This window comes from Acanthochromis polyacanthus, chromosome 1 (assembly GCF_021347895.1).
Source record: "Acanthochromis polyacanthus isolate Apoly-LR-REF ecotype Palm Island chromosome 1, KAUST_Apoly_ChrSc, whole genome shotgun sequence".
NCBI classification, from domain to species: Eukaryota; Metazoa; Chordata; class Actinopteri; family Pomacentridae; genus Acanthochromis; species Acanthochromis polyacanthus.
The window spans coordinates 56,539,236-56,563,146 of record NC_067113.1 but is presented as its reverse complement, the minus strand read 5'-3'; the positions used below and the strand labels follow the sequence as shown (position 1 = coordinate 56,563,146).

Here is a 23,911-nt window from a genome sequence, read left to right as displayed (position 1 = left end):
TTGAAAAGCTTGCAACTGCATTGTTACCAACAGTGGAAAAAATACAGATATTTTACTATTTGCATTTATATTTTGTTGCCATACTTGTGTCCTGTCTGCTCTGTGTAAACACCGCCTGCAGTTCAGCCGAAAAGTCTCAGAATTTTTTGTCATTTTACTGGTTGCGGGGGAAAAAAGCAATAAGAAAAACTTGTGTAAAACTGTAAAAACTGGACAATTAATGTCAAATAATTATATTTTTGGCTAATTTAAATGCAATAAAGCAGCGTAATTTCATGGTTGCACATTGTAATAGATATACAGTCCTCATGTAAGCCAGTAATGATTGTAAATAATTTTACTGGATATAATTTGTAATTTAACCAAATTGTGAAATGATTTACCATTTTTTAAGTCCTAAATATACATATTCTTTCTCTTTAACAACAAAAGCACTAAAATATTATTTTTATTTGAGCTAAATATTGTTTAAAAAATGGGAAAAATGTCATTTTACACAAAAATGTTGCAAAAGCACAAATTTGTAATTTTAAATTTTTAATTACAGACTTTTGATGTGGACATTATGTGCAGTTTCAGCCTTTTTTTCTTTTTTACAATCAACATGTAATTATTAATAAAATGATGTTTAATTGTTGGAATTACACCAGATATTATCTTTAATTAACAAAACAGGAAAATAACATTCCAAAAATAGATTTTTCATCCTTAATAAAAAGAATTATTCCCTCAAATAATGCCACATGTCCATAAAAAGCTATTATGTTCATAGAAAATGATTTAAAAATAGTGTTGTTTAATGGTCACACATTATAAAAGAACATAAAACTATCAATACAAATTTTTTGATGTGGATGTTATTTCCAGTTTTGGACAGTGTTTTTTAGGATTACGATGTAAATTAATCCTTTTTTTCCTTGTGATTTTCCTAGATAGTGTCTATATTTTAACAAAACACGGGAATTAGAAAATACCAGCATTTTTTTCCCCCAAAGATTAAAAGCAAATCCTTTTCCACAGTGTATGTACACGTGAGAATTTACTCCACAGGGCAACTGTGCTGGTAGAAGAGCGTCATGCTTGGGTAATCATGTAATGCAGTTCTCTAAAATATTGATTTAATGTCTTCCCAGCTCACAGTCGCAGTGTTCAGGTGTGTGAAATCGTGGCCGTTAGCAGGACGGAAGATGTGGACGACAAACGGACCAGGAAGAGTCGAAAAGAGGCAAAGCAGCACTCGCAGCTGTATTCGCATGCATTCACAGGTACTAAACTCGTGTTTTTATACACATTTCACCGTATTTACACGTGGAATTCATGTCTGTATGTATTCTGTGTCATGTTCTCTGCAGCTTTAAAGCAGCTTTGCCAGATCTAAAGCTCATGATCCAGCATTTTTGTCCAGTTTCTCTTCTGTACAAACTGCAAAAGTGCCCAATTAAGAAATAAGTGCTGTGTCTTTTTGTTGCTTGGAAGCCAGTTTATGTCACTGTCACTTTCATTTCCCCGCAGTCGGTTAAAACCACATCACACTCTCCATCTCGGCTCAGTGTGCCAAGAGCTTGTGTTCGGCTCCACCAATCACGAGCGTCCTGACGCTGGAAATAAGCCTGTAGACAGCTTCATAGTTAGGAAGTAATGCATTAACAAGAGAGTCGCTCGCAGCTCAGCCGACCGGCTCTGGGATGGCAGCGTTCCAGTGACTTTGGGGCTAATGCTCGATTTGGAGCCATTAGATTAAATCCAAACAAGATTGGATTTACATTATTTATCACAGCCAAATGTCAAAAATTACCCCCCTAATGTGAGCTTTTACTGGCATTAGAGTGTGTCGAGTCTCACTGCATTTCCCACAATCTGTGAGAAACTTGGCTTCAAAGACATCACTTACATCCTGATTATGTAACTCACTCCAGGACGGTTTTTGCTCCCACTGTAAGCTACCGTAAGTGATTTGGAGCGAAGAACTTGCCTGGGCAAAAAGTTAACTTTCCTATCTGATGAGGAAAATGCTTAGTGTGATAATTTGACTTTGCTTAGTGGGGGAATCTGCTGCTGTCAAAGTGCTTAGTGAGTGGGTTTTTTTCCCCTGCTCCTTAATGTAAATATTTCAGCAATGTTCCTATCGGGATATAACGTGACTCCATCTCTGCTTTTTGTACGAGTCCTGTTTTACTTGAACTGGCTTCTTCATTTCTTCCTCACATGTGATGCTCCTGGCTGCTAATGATAAAGTTCATTCATCGGAAAAACCCGCAGGTAGCGCTGAACTCGGTCAGCGAGAAAAGCATGAATGAACAAATAAAATGTGCTGTGCAGCCTAAAAATACTCCACAAACTGAAGTTCACACGCTTTAATCAGTGATGCACATCTGATGAAAGGTATTTTTTAGATTCCGAGCTGCACAAACTGGCAGGATATGAATGCATTGTTCGGCTCAGTAGTTCCCTGGTTTTGGTGATAGCATCTTTCGTCTGCCCTTTCTGTTTTGTTTTCTCACAGTTTCCTACGTGATGAGGACGAGGCGGCACCAGTGGCGCTGCAGCGACGTCACCTTTCACTGCGATAACCAGGAGCTCTGCGATCAGTGGATCCGAGTCACAAATGAGCAGCTGTCCTTACTCAGTAGGTGCTCTTAGCAGATATGAACCAAATTAGAAGTTAATCAGTAAAAAGTAGGAATTTGGTCGACACTTTTATGAAGCTGCATTCAACTAAACTCTTGGGCATTGCATTACAGTCAGAAACATTTTGGGGAATGCGTGATCTATGCTATGCTTTCAAAGTTTCTGAAATGGTATTTTTTAAGTGCTAAAGCTGTAGGTTATCTGCCAGGCAATTATTTGATTTAAAGATGCTCTGCAGTATTGTGTAGTATATTTAGCATGGAGAGAACCTTCTGCAACCGAAGCGGTTTCTGGGCATTTTTACTCACTGTAGGTTCGTTTTTCACTGCAGTTTAAAGTCCTCCACCTGTATGGAAACAGAACAACCATGGCTAGAAGTAGAGAGAACTCGAACATATCTTCTGTACAGTATGACACAATTATAATTATATAACTTATCAAAAATAAGAAATAAATGTTGCATTTCTTAGATTTTTTATTTTACATAAATCGCAAAACTCAAAATCCACATATCGAACACTTTTCTAAGTGCCTACAAATGTTGCCAGCACTGGAAAAAATATGGTGGTTCTACATATTGTAGAGATTTTACTGCTTTCATTTTAAATTTGTTTCCGTACTTTTCTCTTTTCTGTTCTTTGTAAACACTTCCTGCAGTTCAGCCGAACAGTTACAAAATTTTTGTCACGTTGCTGATGGTCGCCATGAAGCACTGATTTTTTTTTCTTTTGTACAGAATCTGGTTACTAAGAAGGGTTCATTTTTGGCAAATATTTAAATGTCACACATAGAATACAATGATTTTGATGAAATATCATGATTTTAAGCTTAGTTTTGGTTCATGTGCCAGATGGTACTGCACAGTATTGGCTCAAGGATGGTTGGAAAACTGAAAGTCCTAGAATTCTAAGTTTGGTAAACTCCATTTATGTTTATTAGCACCATGTTTCAGCATTTCAATGCATTTGAGCTCATTTGAGTTGAGAAAATCTTGCAGGTAGCAATACCACAATGTAGAAATACTCTGTTACAAAATAAAAGTCTTGCAGTCAAATGTTATGTGACGTAAATATTAACATCAAAATATACTCCTAGTACTAAATGTAAAATCCGTCATTGGATAATAACCATGATTGGATTAATGTTACAGCTGTTTATTTCATTTCGCTCAAGCCATCGCAAGAAATCTATCATAATATGTTAGTTGATTATATTTTGTTTTGAAAGGGTGAATCTGCAAAGTAACCAGTAACTAATGCTGTGAGATAAATGTGATGGAATGAAAAGTGAATTTTTTGCCTTCACAGTATAATGAAGGTACAAAATAGAATAAAAATGGAATTGCCCCAGCACACAAAGCTCACCATTTCACTTAAAATGTAAATATTTAATAAAGTTCACTCAAGGCAAGACGTATTGCAGAAACAGCCCTTCTTCTGGAGGGAAAATGTGCAGTATTGTCCATAAGAATCAGTTCATTCTCCTCAGGAGTATCTTGTGCATGCTGCCCTCAGGACAGCCCAGAGGCAAACCTACAACAGAGGTGGCCTCCTGCATTTCTCTTCTCGACAGCCTCGCAGGCTCAGACGTAAAGGATGGTACCGACAACAGCAGTCTGATAAAACATATAAATGGAGGCGTCACGTTGTAGAAAAAATGTCTTCGGCTGGTTTGGACATGAGGCATGAAAGAGGACATCAAGTCCAGGTTACTGGTGTGGAATCTACCTTTAAAACACGAGATATAAAAGTAATAATCATAAAAGAACATTTCCTGTTGTTTTTATATCATCTGCTTAGAGAATAATAGTAATAATTCCCATAATTGCTATTAACTCTTTCAACCAATCTCAGTGGAAGCAACTCGAACACAAGATACAAAACTGGAAACCAACTGAAGAGCACATCATCCATCATTTACACAATCTGTCTGGGAACAATGATCAACTGGAGGATATCAGGATTTTAATGTGTTCTCCACTGATGTGTTAACATATGACCATCATAACAGTTAGACCACTCTCCTAACTGACTGCAACTTACAGCATTTTATTATTAGCACTAGTACTAATAATGAGCTTAGAAAGACATAAAGCAAAAATAATAATTATGAAAAACACTTTTAAGAAAAAAACACCGATATAAAGTCCTGCATCTCTATGAAAACAACTAAAACACAAGATCTAAAAATGAAAATGAACAGAAGAGCACATCATCCATCATTTTACATAATGTGTTGGTGAAAAAAATGATCAACTTGAGGGTTTCAGGAATTTAATATGTTCTCCACTCATGTGTTAACATATTACCATCATTACAGTCAGACCATTCTTCTAATTGAGTGCATCCCATGATTGGGTTCTGCAGGATTTACTGTGTATCCAGCATTTGCAAATAAGACTGTAAGGTGAGTTTAAGCCTTAAGAAATGGTCCCATTTTGCTCAGTTGTATGAATCAATTCAAGAAAATTAACCCCATTTATTGTGCGGATGAAGCCTCCCTGTCTTCAGCAGTGTTATTCTCCACCATGCTACACCTTTAGATCACCCATTGACAACCCATTTATGTAATCTAATGGAACTTTTGTCTTATTGCCAAACAATATGGCACCCTATATTTCTTGGCGCTCATTTAACACTTGATCCTGATCCATTCGTCTTTGAGCGGCTGCTCCATCTCCACTTTGTTGTCCTAAACACAGTCCTCCACTAGCAGCCATAAACAAGCCATTTAGTATTCTCCATCGCAGCACTTTGTAGGTTTATCACCGAATGATGCAGTGCCTCTGAATCGTTTCGCACTCCTCCCATAGTCAGTAGACACACCATTTATTTCTGCAGTGGCGTGTTTTTGGGGGACCAGTCAGCTTGAGTGAGCATTTTGAAAAAGGTCTCCTGTTAATGAAAACTTCATCAAGCTGTTGTCAGTTGCACATTTGTTTAAAAAAAAATGGTGCCTTTTTAATGACTATCTCAACCCTCCCTTCTTTCTTTTTTCTTTTTCGCAGCTGACCGACCAAAGAGCCTCCTGGTATACATCAATCCGTTTGGAGGAAAGCGGCGCGGGAAGCGTATTTACGAGCAGAAGGTGGCTCCGGTGTTTCACCGAGCCGGCATCTCCACCGATGTGATTGGTGGGTCCCCATCAGTCGTCGAGATTTAAATAAAAAATGAGTCTCGATGGCCGCCGTATAGATCTCTACTGCCACCACAGTCTCTCGTAGGGACCGAAGAGGTTTGCAAGGATATGATTTGGCTCATAGTGCCATTAATCATGCCAGCGTCCTTAATGGAAGCTGTGATAGTTGATAAGCTTGGGTATCCAAACACATCTATTATTCAATAAGTGTTTGCTTCAGCTACACATAGTCTCGGGGTATTGATGGTCCATCACAGTGAATACTATTTACTCTGGGCTTCCTACAGTGGCTATGAATTGCAAGGGTTGTGTTTGTGCTGGTATAATACGCCCCGTAAACAGATTTACTGTTGAAATGTTGTTTCTGTGGGCTCAGTGGCTCATTTCGCTGGCTAATATACAACACTGGAATTGGGTTGTTTTGCGCATTTGCTTTTTGGGGGCATCAATCCGCTCGACTGGTTCTGGGGAATGTTTCAAAACTGTACTTTTCCATGTCTCGTATTTCAAAATTTCCTCTAATAGCATGCTTGTTCCCAGTCGAGGTATTTTGTCTGCACGGTCCCTTTTGTTGTACTAATGCTGCCCGTTTGATTTGTTTCCATAGTTACAGAGCGCGCCAATCATGCCAGGGACCACTTGGAGACGGAGGCCAATCTGGATAAATATGACGGGTGAGTACTTAAGCTGGAGAACTCTGGTTCTTCACTGCGACATGGAGCCGACTCTCATACTTAAATAAACTCATTGAGAGGCTCGGCCGTGTGCTGTGCTTCACTAAGAGCATATTAAAGGTTTGTCTGAAGCCCTGTTGTGTTGTGTCAGATTGTAATTACAGATACAGACTTCTGCTGATTATCTCAGACTCTGATCTGCACTTCTTTGAACGGAGTTGATTGTCTATTTCTGACCACAGATACCCTCTTATGATCAGGACTTTGTAATATTTTGGCTTCCAGACTTGTTCTACAGCCTAATTTCTGGTATCCAAATAGAGCTGCAAACCTCAATTACTAGTAAAATGGACATGGAGTGCAAATAATGTTTTTTGTTCTACTGCAGTAGAAATACAGTAGAAATAATTAGGACACATCCTGCCACATTTTTACTCACTGTGAGCTCATTTTATATTACAATATAAAGTCCTACACTTTTATGGAAACAGCACAATAATTGCGAGAAGTAGAGAAATGTCTTTTGTGGATTGTGACAAAGTTATATTGCTATACATCAAAACAACAACAACAACAACAACAATAAAAGTTGAAGTTCTTTGATCATTTGTTTTATAAAAATGTTAAATTCTCACACCGACATGAACACAATTTTGCCAAGTGCCCATTTGTGTTCCAATTACGGGGAAAAATAGATTTTACTTACTACAGATATTTATTATTTGAAAAAAAAAAACTTCCATACCTATCTCCTCTCTGCTCTCTGGAAACACTGCTTGCAGTTCAGCCGAAGAGTATCTTCATTTTCACATGACTGTTTGTCACAGCTGAGTTACTTAAGGCTTTACAGTTGCACTGCGTAGTGTAGAATATCTAGTTTTTTACATAATCTGGTCAATTTTTAGGCAAAATTTCAAATTAGATGATTTCGATGAAATATCATGATTTTAAGCTAAGGTCCATTGCAGGCGTAAACTAACCGTGACGTCACCCGTTGGTTTCAACGCTGAGAAAATGAAGCCCGGATTTTGCTACTTCCTTTTGGATTTTTTGGAGCCAGTGATGTAAAAAGCGTCATCAAACAGACTGGACCGGAGAGCAACTAGGGGAAGGATTGGCTGAGGACTCTCTTATCCCGCCCACATTTTACCGCAGAGGCTTCTGTTGCTGTCTATCAAGTATAGCCACGCCCCCTGGCGCAAGTTAATATTGTTAGCTTTCTTCCCAACCACATGCATTAGTTCAATAGAAAATCTGCTAGTTAGGCTTTACAATAGACAAATAATAATGAATGTTTGCCACTGGTTAGCTGCTGTGTCGCTGTATTGTGACAGAAGGTGATAATATTAGCTCTTCTGTTTACCATAATTTTGAGTTTTATTTGCATGGTAATATTTGCTAATTAGCAAAACATACAAGGTTAAGATGGGTTTGATGAAAATGCAATATTTGTCAGGTGTTTGGTCACAAACCAAAGTACTAGCAAAACTAAAAGCTTTTTTTGATAATGGATCACCAAAGTAATTACAGTTGATCCTAAGAGGAACAACAATATCAGTACCATATTTTTCTGTAGTCCATTAAATAATTCCAAAATACAGTACATAATAGGGGGTGGCACCATGAATGTTGGTAGCAAATTTCATAGCAATAAATGTTGAACTTGTTTTCAAATGTGATTTTGCATTTCTGTAATTTTGCAAGGGCTTAAAGTGTCAGCGTTATTGACAAATTGCTGATTCTAAGCCATTGATATTTTCTGATTGATATGTTTAAGAAAACACCTGTTGTTTGCACAGTGGTATATTATTCAAAATGAAAAGAGAAGCACATCTTAAAATCATGTGCATGAAAGTCGCAATATTTTTGAAATATTTAAATAAAAGTAATATGTCGATGTAGAATAGTAAAGGACCATGGATTGATCCCTGTGGCACTCCGTTAGTGAAATATACAGTTGAGGATTGAAATCAATATAGCCACACAAAAAGTCTTTTCAGATATGTATATATATTTTTAAAAAAACAACAAACAACAGTAATATATTCAATTAGAACCCAAACATTCAAGCTGCTGTCAGACTTAAACACAATAAACCAATGTCACTGTGGAAACTGCACTGCAATTTCCCTTTTTTTTTCATTATTTTCGGCATGCAGCTGATTCTGCTCCCTAGCATCCCTTTCAATAACTAAAATAAATCCACACCTGCAAATTACTCACATCAGTCAAGGTTATGCTTTCAGCTGAAATTGTACAAGATCAGTGCTCAGGTTTGGGAGTAACAGGAGCATGCGAGGGTAAAATGCAGCTGATAGTCAAACATAAAGGCCCTGCTTTTTTCCTGCTGAGTGCCCCGTCGTTCCTGCTTCTATTCATCAGATATTCGGTCCACCAGAGCAAGGTTAGAGTCCATTATGTTTTTACTGTGCAGTTTATTAAATTTATAGATACATTTCTGTAAGGTTTTGAGTTAGACTTAAGAAGCTGTAGTGGCGGGTGGCACAGTGTGATATTCTTATTTATTAAAGGGCTGGACCTGCTGCCCAGTTGTATTATTGTCCAGGCTTTCTGAAAATACAGTTATTTTTCTCATGTATCAGCTTTATTGCAATGACATGTCAATGTAACTGATATGCAGCAACCAGCCAGGCTATTTGTATAACCAGGAACGATATATTAGAAAATTCATGTCATGGTGTTGATCTGTCTGTCCAGGGTGGTGTGTGTTGGTGGAGACGGGATGTTCAGCGAGATCCTGCACGGGTTGGTTAGCAGAACCCAAACGGACCATGATGTGGACCAGAACCAACTGGATGCTGAACTGGTGCCATGTTCTATCCGCATAGGGATCATTCCTGCAGGTAGATTATGATCGTTAAACCAGATTAAGTCATTCCCAGAGTTTTGGTGGTAAAGATCTCTGATGTCAAATTAATGTTATTTGAATATAATTTCATTAAAAGCTTAAAATCAAAAGATTGACATTGTGGGAGGCATACTATATTACACAAAGGCGTAGATGAGAAGATTGTTAACACTCATATGTGTCTGTTAAAGAGCCTATATATGCACTTTTACAGGTTTATTTTATTTTTTGAGTCCACTAAAATTTGTTTACATGCTTTAATTTTCAAAGCGTGTGTATTTTTTTCTCATATTGTACATCATCTTTTTGAAAAGCTCAGTTTTAGCTACTGTCTCTTTGAGACCCCATTTCAGAAAAGTCTGATCTGCTGTGATTGGTCAGCTGGATCACAGAAGCACAGATTACCATAACCCCAGATGTAGCCCTAGCAAGAGTGGCTCTAGTGATGAAATAAATTGAAGAAGCTGCTCGTTCTTGGTTTGACGGTGTGCTAAACTAGCAGTTAAGTGGGTTTAATGCAGACATGAACATGATGATGTCAATAAGTAACAGAAGAAAAGCCTAGATTTAAATCAAGGTGTTTCATACAGGTAAGGAGTGCTGTTTTCTGTGGGAGAATATAACTGTTTTTTGGACTTTGAGCTTTGTAACTTTGCAGACCTTTTATGTGCACAAAAACGCTATATAACATGCTAAAGGAAAGGGGACAACCCCAAAAAATATGGACTCTTTAAATATAACTCCAGCTTCGGATGCCTCAGTATATCATAAAGCCTGGAGAAAAAAAAATTAAACAGCTCGCTTGGCTAAGAAAACCACTCAGCAGCATCTGTAAATTTCATCTCCTTTTTCCCAAGTACGGTAGTTTATTATTTACTATTTCTTTACAACTTTTAGTGTAATTAAGAGAGGTTAAACTTATTCTAAATACATCTAATCAAAAATAGAACCTTTTAGCAACTTAGTCAACACCACTTCACTTACATCTAAAATGCCATTTTAGAATCATGTCACATGCAAAAAAAATTACTAGATATGAGTTAGAAATGCATTCAAATTGCATTCTTGGATATTTTCTAATTTAAAAGTTGTTGTTTTTTTAAAGGACACCTTCTCTGCAGCAGCAACCTTTGTAGAATATAATGTAATGCTTACCTGATACATTATAATTTGCCTAAAGGACACAACTTTTACTTTTTCTCAAGTGAAAAGTGTCTTACGCCACTTTTTGTTGTTCTGTCTCCACCTACACATGTAATACAACCCACAGCTGAGTTCACTTCAGATTTCTCCCAGCTGACAAAAATCACATCTGATTCCTTCAAAAAGTCCTGCAGTTAAAATTTTAGCACATAGTGTCGAAGGACAGATACTGTACGAGTTGCATGGTGGAAGTGTTCTCAGGATTATATTTAAGAGGTGCAAGAGTTTTTTAAAAAAAAGACATCTAAAAAGTACAAAAAGTCACCAGAACTGTTCGTTCTAATTCAGATTGTGAAGAAATTGAGAGTCGCTGCTGCTTGACGTAGAGAATCTCTATGGCAACAGGGCAGGGGGTCCCACCAGGGGCCTGCAGAGGGTCAATCACTCCAAGTGCCATAAATGGAAGCCTGCTGAGTGACATTTGAAATCACTGTAATTTTCATGAGCATAGAAATACAGTGCATAAAGACCAATATGGGCCATTCTGTGCACAGCTTGACGGTATTAGCAGAGGGGGCTTTAAAATCGGTTGGGGACACACTAAAGGATTTTTAGGCCAATTACGACAGTGAATTGGATGCATTTAGTCTTATTTTTGGCTTTCAACTAAAGCAGATGAATAAATTGGTAGGTATACCATGTCTAATTTGGTTTACATATCTCTTTTTGAATGTGTAGAATCTCCAGGAGATTGTTTCAAAGGCAATTTACACTCTAATAGTGTGAACTGCAACTGTAATTCCCTATTAATGAAACAGCCTTTACAGTGTAAGGATAGCAGTGGAGATATTCTATATTTTTCTTTGTGGTCAACAGCTCCACTGTTGTTAAAAAATACCATTAAGAACACGTCAGTGAGCGACACTGCTTCACTGGGCGACATGTTCCTACATTACAATGAACATGAGCTCTGTGGTTTATTGTAAGTAAATTCACTATACACAGTTCTGGTATCTGTAATACTGCAGCGCCAAATGTGTGTTCATTCACAGCAGGAAATAGTCAGTATTGAATCCACAGTTTATACCAATTCCTCCTGAAAGCTACCAAGGCTGCAGTCAACCGAAGAAAAATCATACCGACTCTTTAACCAACTGATTATTCAGGAATTAGAAAAAAATATCTAAACGTTATCTCTAGATTAACTAAAGTGGCCACAGTGCATTAAGTGCACTCTTGTAATTCCAGTTATTATCTTAATTCACCCTAATTTAATATACTTAAAATTTTCTGTTTTGACAAGAGTGGACACAAAAAAACAACAACCTGGTAACGACATTATTACAAGTGCCGACAGATGATTGGGACACTAAATACAGTAGATATTTTACTATTAACATTTAAAATATGTTTCCATACTTGTCTCGTATCGGCACGGCATGTACACAGCCTGCAGTTCAACCCAGTTTAGCTGAAAGTCAATGTTTTTGCCATGTCACTGTCGGTCACAGTCATCTCACTGAAGGCTTTGCAGTGCATTATTTTGAATTTTTAACAGAATTCAGTTAAAGTAAACCGTTTGTTTTTCACGAATTTCTAAACCAAACATGTAGAATACCATGATTTTGATTAAATACTGCCATTTTTAGGCTTACATTTGGTTACATTTTCAATTCACACAGATGAACAGTTCAATGACAGTCAAAAAGCTTTAAATCTGACAAATCTGTCTGTTTTTGCAATTTCCTGCTTTGAATAATAGTGTGATTTTGATGATTTTATAAACCCAGTATGCCTTTCAAACCTACATGTTTAAGCATTCATAGGGTTAATAAGGTACAGTGAGTCTTTAGCTCCCTAATGATTGTTTTATTATTAGCACATGCCAGTCATTTATCTCCACTGACTGTGAAATAATTTCCAACTTTATTTATAGCTACAGTAGTACACATTAAATGTTGTGATCCACTGTCTGCAGCCAAATGCTATAACTCAGTGTAAATCTGGGCTTGTATCATCACCATCAGTGATGGTGTCTGTGCCACACTCATAATTTCATCAATAAAACCTTCAACAGTGCTGTCAGTCTTCAAAATGTCATAATAAGGTGTCAAAGTCCTGTATGCCAAGGTTCAAATTAAGAGTCACGAACTCATTAGTGGCCTTGTCATGGAGCTTTTATATCAAAGTCCTTTTACATATGACCTATTTTTTTGCTATTATAGTCTAAAAAGGGAGACATTAGTTCACGCTGACACACTGAAAGTAGATTATATAGATGAGAAAAACAAGTATATTGTTGATCAAAGGTCTGGTTCAAAGGGGTTTGAGGCTGTCATTATAAGATGCTGTCATTAATACATTCATGTGCTGAGGATTCAAACGGCAATAATATGCTTTTTGGGGAAGCTCTAAAAAGCATCCAGAGTCCATTGTTGTCCCGGAGATAAAGACGATCTAACTGCCAAGATGATCTTACTGGCGAGACAGTTTTGGGGGCAAAACGCAGATAAAAAACTGGGGCTTCTCTGCTGAGGATATGCCTTGTGACAGTTTTTGCTCTCTCCTCTGAATATGCCAGCAGGCTATTGTGGTTGAGTAACTTAAGGGGAATAAAACATTGAGCATCCGAGGGCTGAACATCATTGAACATCTGTGTGCACCAGTTCCATCCATTCAAAGTCGGTTGGCTTTCATACTGAGTAGCTTTTAGAGGAGTCAAATGGCATATGTCACCATTTTTACGCTCAGCAAAATAGCAGGCAGAGCAGGGCTGTCAGGAGCAATTGGAAAGCGTTAGGATGTGATTAGGAAGCTCGGAGGAGAGGAGGCAAAGGCCAGATAAGTGATATTCATAGCGAGTCTGAAAAAGGCGAGAGAGGGAGCTCATCTTCATACTCATCTGTGTGTCCGCCGCTGAATGACAGCCCTGATCTCCTCTGTCACGCTTCTGTGAGCCGGCTCAAAACATCACTAGTTAGATTTCACTCTCTCCTCTTTCCCTCTCGCTCGCTCTCGCTGCCTTTTATCAGTGGCAGTAGGTCCATTTCACCACTTGAAGATGATCAAAGTAGGGCAGATAGGTCTGAAATTACGCCATGTGGCGCAGAAAAGAGAGATAGCGCCTTATTACCTCTCCAGCTGAAAGATTTAATGTCAAGCTCAACATTTCTCACAAGGCGGGGGATGCCTCTTATCCTTCATTTGTTGGCTGAAGAGAGCTGATGATAGCCCAGGGCCCAGAGCTATCCGATTAGTTAACTTTATGACTGCGACGTCTCCTTGCTTCCGCTTAATAAAATCACTCAACTAAATTCTCCTTACTTGGTTGCAGCTTTGAAAGACACGTAAGCCTGCTCATGACTGGACTTTTTTTTAATATAACAGATGGATAAGAGTCCCACACTTGTGATCAACATCTTTGCAGCATTAGAGAGTAGAGTATGGCATCAGCATATTGCCTGTAGAAATTTCACCTGTGATGATCATTCTACCCAAACTTCACACTGTAGTCTTGAACATATGTTCTTCGCAGCAATAGAGGAAGAATCTGATTCAAAAGCATGAAGGTCTGACTGACCAAACCAGTGCCGATGCTTGAAAATAAGTAAAACTGTGACATTTCGTTGACCAATCCCATGCAGGAAGGTAGGAAGTGTAGTTCTCCTACTTGATCCTTCACCGTAGAGTTCAAGGTGGAGATCTGGGGATCTGGTTCAGCCTCTTGAAACTTGAGTAGATTTTAGGATATTATTGGGTTCTTCTGAGGCCGCTAATGGTCTCTTTCTCAGTTACAGTTGTGACCAAAAGTTTACATACACTTGTAAATACCAAGTTTAATACAGCCGTGTTGACTTTCTATGACTTCTATAATTCTAAATTTTCTATGATGGAATCATTGAAACTAATGCATCTTTGTGGCAAATAAACAGTCATGCATTTTGTTTCTTTAGTAGATCTATTATGGGTTTTCTGAAAATACGAAAAAATCTGCTGGGTCAAAAATACACATACAGCAATGCCAATATTTGGTTGAATGTCCTTGAGCCATTTTCACCTCAACTAGGTACTACAAGCTCCTGGTTGTATGTTTAACCACCAGAATCATTGCAGTTCAACTGAATTTGTTGGCTTTCTGATTCTTGATGGAGTTTAAGTCAGGACTTTGGAGAGGGCAGTCTAAACCCTTAATTCTAGCCTGATTTGACCATTTCTTTACCATTTTAAATGTGGGTTTAGAGTCTTATTGGAACACCAAATTGCATCCAAGAATCAACCTTCTGGCTGATGATTTTATGTTTTCCTTCAGAATGTGGGGTCATAATTCTTCTTTATTATTCCATTTACTTTGTGTAAAGCTGCAGTTCCACTGGTAGCAGAGCAACCCCATAGCATAATACTCCCATCACAATGCTTGACACGTGGTTTGGTGTTGTTGGGGTTAGAAGTCTCACCTTCTTTCCTCCAAACATTTTCTGTTACGTAGGCTTTGTCTTTGTCCACGTGATCAGTGTATGGAAACATTTGTTAATGACTGTATATCTCTAACCTCTTAGTAAAGTATGTACAGATATGCACTTCAGGCACACATCTTTTGGTTCCTCGAAGGGACCATACTGAAAATGAAATCAGAGAGAGTGTGTTTGTAGTCACTGCCCTGAGGCTTTAGAATGATCTACCCGAGGAAATCAGGCCAGCTGAGTCAGTGACCTCTTGTAGGTCCATTCTTAAAATATACTTTTATTGCACAGCTTTCTGCAATTGTCTTGTCTTTATTTTGCTGACTTGTGAAACATTTTTTTTAACTTGGGTTTGATAAGAGCTCTATAAAATCATTATCGTTCAAATGAGACACATTGCATAAACCAATTGGACATCCATTTATATGTAACGTACGATAAGATAAGATAGAACTTTATTAATCCAGAGGAAACATCGTGGCCAGATATTGTCCATAAAGCAAAATTACATAACATGAGAATAAATACAATAGAATATAGTAGAACATAATAGAATATGCAATGGGGAAAAAAGATAGAAGTATGCTACATTACTGAAAATAGAAAATAAATAAGCTAAAAAGAGTACAATAGAAAACAAAGAAATAATACTAGCAATGATTTGAACATAATAAAGGAATTTTGCAGGAGATAATGAAATATTAGACATGATATTGAGATGTTACTCATGAAAAGTTTTGTGTATGATAATGACTTTGGCAATTCCCTGATGGTTTGGTTCATGATCTAACTTGTCGCATTCTCACCAGCAACTGATAGCAGGCTAACATGGGAAACTAATATATGAAATGTGGTAAACGTCAACATGGTAGCTGTAGGTTGTTCACCACTGCAGAAACTCGCAAGCTGTTATGGGGCAATCTAAGCTTTTGTGCATTTTGTGCTTTTGTGCATGATCTGACTCCAAGAACCACCCTGTAGAACCCTTTGTTGGGGCTGTTTTTAAGAATAAAAACATATCTATTACTGAGCATCCCTGAAACTCAACAGTGTGGATGTCTTTGTTAATTGACTTTTATAGTTGGAGAGGACAAGTGCTGTTTTTCTGCCCTCATAGAACTGGAGTTCTGTCCATTAACTACTATGTAAAATGGTTGTATTTATATAGCACTTTTATCCAAAGCGCTTTACATGATATGTCACATTCACCCATTCACACACTGATGGCAGGATCTGCCACTACCCACCAGAAGCAATTAGGGGTTAGGTGTCTTGCTCAGGGACACCTCGACATGAGCACAATGGGCCAGGGGATCGAACCGCAGCCCTCTGGTTGCAAGACAGCCACTCTACCCACTGAGCTATGCCGCTCCTGTGTGTGTTGTTGTTGGTCCACTCCAAGTTAACGTAGTGGAAGATGTTGGGTTCTACACTGCAATGGAAAAAGAAAGGCTGAACAAGTCTTTCCTGTAGACATTCGTGCTACCTTGTAGCTACCTCAAGTTCCTACAGAGGACAGCTGCTTGTTCTCTTTATGAACTTGTTAGCATGCCAACATTAGCATTTTGTGTATAGCACCTCGATGACTATGGCTAGTATGGCCTTTGGTGGGGACCTCTTGGGGTATCTTCGGGTGACTGGCATAGAAATATTGGCAATGGATCCGTTGGGTGCTTTGGGCTGCAGGTTGGGGCCTCTGTGGATCAGATTGGGATCTGAAGAATTTGAAGTCTAACACCTTGGCCTCTTTGTCATCTCTTGAGTCATTCCTGAGCAATTTTTGGAGTGTGACAGGGCTGATTGTTGCCATCAAGAATTACTGTTGACATGGGGTGTGTGCTTGATCTGCAAAAGCATTTTTAGGTGCATTCCACGTGTCAGACTAACTTCTAGGTGAATGCCAGGACTCCTTTTACCGCAATGATCAGTGTTCCATCTTTTATCTGGCAGTGGTTTTAATGTTGTGGCTGATCAGTGTAAAGTTTCCAGAAAGTATGAAACATCAGTTTCACAATCTTTTCATGTTTCTCTGGTGGCACAAGTTTTATCTTTGTCTTTCTCAGGGCGCTGGTTCTGATTTGTGTCTTAAGGTGTCTTTTTTGATACTGCTATTCAGAGATGCCAAAATTGAAAAGGTTCTTCATTAAAGAGTTGGATTTAAATGCTACAGGTTTGCTTTAAGCCACATTTTAACATCAGATTGTCTCTGTAATGAGGTAAAAAGCCATTTTCCATTTCTTTGTCATGTCAGTACGAGGTCTACAGTAGCTGACCTCTGGCCTTCGCATGTCTTATCTAACAGGGTCGACTGATTGCATCTGCTTTGCCACAGTGGGAGCCAATGATCCAGTTACTTCTGCTTTACACATCGTCGTGGGTGAGTGGAAGTTACTGAAGCACTTCTCTTTTATCTCAGTGTTCAGTTATGCTGTTTCACTTTTATCTGATGTTTTCAGTTCTGTTCGGGAAGCTATGAACAACCTTTGAACGATTGTCACAGCAGCTGCTTTTAGTTTCACCTCCATGTTTGTGTGGTGAAGGTAACTTTTTGATTTCACCGGGCGTGTCGTAACAGGTGATTCCCAGCCGATGGATGTTTGCTCTGTTCACCACAACGACATCTTCCTCAGATACTCCGTCTCGTTGCTTGGCTACGGTTTCTATGGAGACTTGCTGACGGACAGCGAGAGGAAAAGGTGGCTCGGCCCTGCCAGGTATGACCTGTCAGGTAGGTGGGCCATCATTTTCTCCACTTGAGTTACGCCTAACATCAAGTCTTCATGAACCCTTTTCCAACCCTTAGTCCATTCTCCTTAAAGGTCATTGACCTCACACCAGCTTGTTTTACGGTGAGCTTCCTCCCTGGTCTTGTACCGGCTCCAGACTTAGGAGGATTAAAGATATAAATCTAGCTAGCAGCCCGAGGCTTGTGGATTCAGTGAAAGCCTTTGTGTAGATCTGTAGTGAGACTTAACACCAACAGCCTCACTAACACCATCAAGATTTCTCTCCCTGATGGGGCCGAACATAAATACTCATAAACAAACAAACATTGGCCTCCACCCCGACGGTGCAAGATAAGAAATCAGACGAAATTAAACTGGGGCCAACTGACCAGAGGGAAATAATTCAGAGCCACAAAAAGTTTTATCGGAGCATGTGTAAAAACTGCACATACAAACAAGAAAGTTGGCATTTTTCAGACCTTTACACACCCACTAGTTCTGAATCCAGCAGCTTGTGCACATAAAGGCTGATTTATAGACAAACACAACTGTCCCCGAAATGGCATGAACGGTCAACACATCTGTTTGACGACAAATGTGAACTCAATCTCACGTAACTCCATTTAATATTTGATGAGATATTTCCTTCCAGTGCAGTTAAATTACAAATAATATTTGGTATACAGCACTGGTCATGTCTCCTGACCATGAAAACATCTTGGCTTATGAAATGAATTTAGCTGGACAAAAATACATGAATGTAAATGAAGCAGGGAGACAGGTGAAAAGTGAAAAGTTCAGTTTACATGATCATCAAATAAAGAATCAACTTTTTCAAAATAGACATTAGAAGCTCTTAACTGAAAGAACCTCGATAATTAACCCTTTGAAGCCCAAGGAGTCTATAGGAGTCTTAGGTGGAATTACTTTGGTTATTAATTTAACAAAAATCTATTGCATTAAGGAGTTGTTGTTTTTTTTTACAGAATTATGTTTGTGTAATGGTTAATCTTTGGCAAATGTCTAAAAGAGACATGTAGAGCAAACAAGTTTTTAAACTTGGTTTTATTTAAGTTTTCTAGTAGAACAACAGGTCATAGATGAATAGTTCAAGGACCATCGTGAATGGTCGCGAATTACTCTCAATAGGACCATGATTTACTAAATAAACATCATCCTGTATTAAAGCAGACTTGAAACTAACAATTGAGACCATAGGTTTATTAGGAAAATGTTTACATAAGGAACAAATCAAGTGAGAAGTTGGATTAGTTTCTCATAGACTTCTATGCAACTGGAGGAGTCGCCCCCTGTTGCCTGTTGGACAGAATGCAGTTTCAAGGCACCACTGCATTTCCCACTTTGAACTTTATGCAATTCGTCGATTCAGGAAAAGAACTGCTTTTCCCACAATTATATTTGAAATGAGCATATGAATGCTACAAGCACAAAACAGTGTGTATGCATTGATGATAAAATGAACCCCTGTGTTGCACGATCCAGTTCATTATTTAGACTCATCTGTTAAACAATTTTACTCATAATTATCTTGTCAGGTGTAATTCCAGTCAAATTAAAAACAACAAATAAAACACAATGGCAGGCGGTCTGTTCTGCAGCTCATCTTGTGCTTTTGTTGCAGGCGTGAAAACCTTTCTGAGTCACAACTACTACAAAGGCACCGTCTCTTTCCTCCCCGCCGAGGGCAACCTGGGGAATCCGAAGGATAAGCAGCAATGTCGATCTGGGTAAATAATGACATATTCTGCAGCTCTTCGGCACTATTTCATGATGTCCTGCATCTGCCAGAGCTTAAATGGGATATTTGACTTTGTCAGGAGGCCTATTTAATTTATCGTGGACTGAAAGCCTATTCATTCTTTGCTTAAAACCACTCGACTAAGTGGTTTGACATTGTTTGCAGTTGTTACTGGGACTGAAAACCATTATTCTGCAGCATGACAACTTATTTTACCATAAAATGATGTGCGATTAAAGACATCTCAGCATTATCCAACAAAAACTGCTAATATTTAAATCGCTAAACACAAGTAAGCTTGAGAAAGACTGAATTTATTCCCATCAAATAAATCATTGGAGCTTGTTAAAGTCTTAAATGTCACAGAAATACTGACAACTTGCTGATTGTAAAACAAGGTTACGTTGGTATTTCAGGTGCCACATCTGTCAGCACAAACCCTCATCAAAGGACCAGCACAGCGAGATGTCAGACAAGAAAGAGAAGTCTGCTAAAGGTATGAGCTGAGGTTTTTTTACTCCAAAAATGCCAACATAATCGCTCGGAAAGGTGTATTTTTCATTTTTCTACATCATTATCTGCTCGCTTGTCTGTTTAGAAACCATTTTCCAGACTTCTGGGATGTGTGAGAATTAGCATTTTTAAAGGGTGAAGTTTGAGAATAAAGACAAGAAAAACAAAAGACGATGAGACAATCCCACGCTGGATGTCTCTTCGCCTTGAAGTCGTACACATGAAACAGGGGAGATTTGCATTTCTCTCTCCCTTTTTTTTTTTTGGTGGAAGATGAAGTACCTGAGGTGGACTGAGTGTAAATAACGGCGTCATCTTCTCCTCCTCAAATCTCACTCCATCTCCATTTTCGTGTTATTTTTCTCCCTGCAGCATGGCAAAATTTTTGATGAGATTCTTGATGAGTTATTGACGAGAAAATATAAACTAATTTTACTGACACTGCACAAGCCCCCTGTCGTGCCCCTCGATGGAGCCCCCTTTTTTTTTGGGCTTTTTGTTTATCGATTTCCCAAATCTCCAGCATCCACCTCAGCAGCCTGCTTGATGAGATTACACGAGGGCTGAAATCTGTCCGTCTGCTCGGCCCTTCTAGTAACGCCACCTCCTGTTTCGTCATCCGACCACACACACACTCTTTGTTATCTTCGGTCCTTTCAAGCAGCAGCAGCACAAACCTCCAGAGGCAGATGAAATACAGCCTCTTGACTGTGTGTTTTTCTTCCTCTCCAATTAGTGTCGTGATGTTAAATTCAAGATTTTCTCTCTCGGCCCAGCTATGTAAGACTGTCGCTTCCTACGGAGAGCGCGCGTATATGTATATTTTTGCCTGTGTAAATATGAAAGCAAGCGTGACCTGTTTGTTTGAGTATTTCGTGTGACAGACTCCCACTAATCAAGAAGAAATTTGGCTCTGCTGGCTCTGACAGGGGGTTTGCCTCACGCCAGTGCTGCTGTTTGTTTAGCTTTTTTTTTCCCGCTTTTTTTGTCTTCTCTGGTGAGGGAAATCTCAGACAACTGCTAAATCAATGAGCCACGACACACTCCCTCTCTGCAAATGAGCCAGCCTCTCCTGCGAAAGCAAATACTCATTTGGAAGCATTCTCCAAATGCAAGAGCTTACAGTCCACAGTTGGATTCGCTGTTGTTTTTTTTTTGTGTGTGTGTCATTTTTTTTCTCTTTACTCCAAAGTTTAGCTCTAATCACTGCCTCCCAATTAGAACATTGTTGTTTTTATGTAGCCTCGGCGGGCTTGTTATCATTGGTTTGCGCTATCACCTCTGTAAGTTTGTTTTGCGAAATGAGGGGGAAAGGTAATGAATCGTTGTGCTTTCTGCGATCACATAATTTTCCCTCTGAGGTGCTCGTAAAACAGTCAGATGCTAATTTGGACGTCTGTGATCGCTTTTCGTCGCGGCGACTATCGCCCCGGTGACAGGCGACGGCAGTCCCGTGGGTGATAGCACCGCGTCTTTGATACACAAGTAAACAGCCACTAATCTCCAAGGAGCAGAGCGCTGATTTGTGAAGTGCAACCGTCGCGTCTGTCATTCGAGATCCGGAGGCCACGTGTGCGTTCCATCATAAAGATCAAACTTAAGGTTAATCCAATCAGTGTTCCATCTATCAGACTTCCTCTTTAGATATCGTGAACTCTTCCTTGTCCAAACCTAATTGCATTTTGAAGCAGAAGACACTCAGCTTTTACTGTCAGCATGAAAGTTTCTGTCTTGGCTCAATCATCGTAGTAAAGCTGCACTGAGAATTGCTGCCAAGACATCTGGATCTTAATGGACCCTCATCAGCATCACTGCTGTTGTGTGACAAGCTTGGAACTTAACCCCAGGACTCATAAAGGACTTGCAGAATACACAGTATCATTTCAAAACCACATTCCTGATGATAGACACAGTATTTGTTTCGCTCTTCACGTCAACGCCACTGGAAAAGCCAAACAGAACTGAAAGGAATCAGGGTTTTTTTTTTATTATACATCTCTCTTATCTAAATTGTACTGAAGGCTGGTGGAAAAACTCAAATCAGACGTGGCATATTTGCAAATGTGGCAAAGCTGCTGTTGAATACAGTAAAATTATATTCGCTGCAGCTCGAGATTTGCTCAGTTGTTTAACTGTCAACATCAGATGGGGGCTTTTAAATGTTGCAGTGAAAGGAGACAACTTTAAATGAACCAGCGGAGCTTGGAAATGGATGTTAAAAAGAGGAATCTTTGAACATTCCGTTTTTTTTAAGAAGTCAGGTTACCACTTGCAGCACGGCTGTGAATGGAAAATCTTTTTCAGCACTATTTTATCTTATTTTACCTGGAGTGTACTTGAATAACAGAAAGTTAGTTGGTTATTCATTCATTTGGAGAATACAGCACTGACAGCTTGGAGCTCTTATGTGTACTTTAGTTGAGCATGTGTGTTTATACTGCAGTTGAAATTTGGCAACCAAAAGTAAAATACTGAAAACTATGTCAAGGACGAGGTTTGAAAAGGTTTAAAGTAGACAGAAACTGACATTTGGTAGCCTTAAATTGAAGTATGAAGAAATACATTTAGTTAAATAAAACAGACTTTTCTCCCTAAAATAGCTGATATGTAACATTGCACCCAATACTAGCAGTGATTTCATTCATTATGAATACTTATAAATGGAACCCTCATGCAGTTATGTGAATGTAAATGAAGGTTTATGTAAAAAAAATAAATTGCCCCAGAAATGCACCCAATGGAGTTTAGAAGCATGCGGTACCCAAACCATGATCTCACAAAGGAGCTTTATTGCCTAAACTTAAACAAATACCATCTGAGGATGCAAGTAAACAAAATTCCAGCATATAGAAAACACCTTATACACCACATTATGTTAAGATGGAGAGTGTCATGCTATATTAAGATTTTGGTTCTGTGGCTGGATACAAATGGACAGTTTTAAAACAAGCGCTCTTCAAAATTGGCCACACCGATGGAAGTATTGTAAGGAAGATGTCAGTCACACACAGTAGGGATTATTGTGACTTGGAAATACATGCACTTTACAGGGTTCTAGATGCATCCATGTGTCTTCTGTGTTGATGTAAAACTGAACCAGTCAGAAACAACTGGTTAAGAATGCTGAAATGTTCCAAAGAAGGATTTTGAAAGTATTTTGCATCTTTGCATTACAGGTTGTAGATGATCCATGATCCTGAAGTCGAGCAATTTCACCCCGCTATCTGCTGAGATTACCTCATTTTATCTCATCTAAATGATACTATATTCTAATTGAGTTGTGTAGTAAACTGCAGCTGTCATCATATTCCTGTTTTCCAGGTGACAGCGGTGACTGGAATGTGATCCATGGAAAGTTCATTGCCATTAATGCAGCCACTATGAGCTGCGCTTGTCCTCGGAGTCCAAAAGGCATGTCGCCCTCCGCCCACCTCGCCGACGGCACCGCGGACCTGATCCTGGTCAGGAAGTGTTCCCGCCTGGACTTCTTCAGACACCTTCTCCGACACACCAACAAAAATGATCAGGTATACCGAAACTGGAATACACCTCAATTAGTTTGAATCTCACTCTCCTGAAAGTGTAAATTAACACCATCAAAGAGTCCTGCTGTGGGAAATATTCCAGAATTGGAGTGTGCTGGAAAGATTAATGTGATTTGGATCTAGAAGGGATAAAAGAATTCTCCTCTTCAAAGAATTCTACCAAAAAATATCTTCTAAGACAATTTCATCCTTCCCAAAAAGCCCCTCATCAATCACTTTGCTGCAGAATGTGGCGTTCAACATCACGAGTTTCTCAATCTGTGCACAGATGAAATGAGAGTGTGTGAAGCAGAAGGCAGAGTTTTGCCCACTTGCTGTGCTAGCACCTCCCTTTAGCTGACTCCGCTCTATTTCCTAACTATGGTTCACTTTAGTTCAAATGCCTTAGCCCTTGTGCCTTCCCACGTATCATAAATAACCTCCACCCTGGTCCGAAGAGGCGCTCGTAATCGCTGC

General features: G+C 39.0%; 1 protein-coding gene across 1 annotated transcript in view; it reads left to right on the top strand.

Moving 5' to 3' along the window:
- The window catches only part of cerk (ceramide kinase), a 53,035-nt gene that overhangs the window by 19,100 nt on the left and 10,024 nt on the right, over positions 1-23,911 (top strand). The window contains exons 2-11 of the mRNA XM_022193889.2: positions 1,134-1,265; positions 2,504-2,626; positions 5,636-5,761; positions 6,374-6,440; positions 9,159-9,304; positions 17,215-17,289; positions 17,488-17,640; positions 19,281-19,386; positions 19,814-19,893; positions 23,232-23,437. Coding sequence (XP_022049581.2) covers positions 1,134-1,265; positions 2,504-2,626; positions 5,636-5,761; positions 6,374-6,440; positions 9,159-9,304; positions 17,215-17,289; positions 17,488-17,640; positions 19,281-19,386; positions 19,814-19,893; positions 23,232-23,437 — 1,214 coding nt within the window. The remainder of the gene's footprint in view (positions 1-1,133; positions 1,266-2,503; positions 2,627-5,635; positions 5,762-6,373; positions 6,441-9,158; positions 9,305-17,214; positions 17,290-17,487; positions 17,641-19,280; positions 19,387-19,813; positions 19,894-23,231; positions 23,438-23,911) is intronic.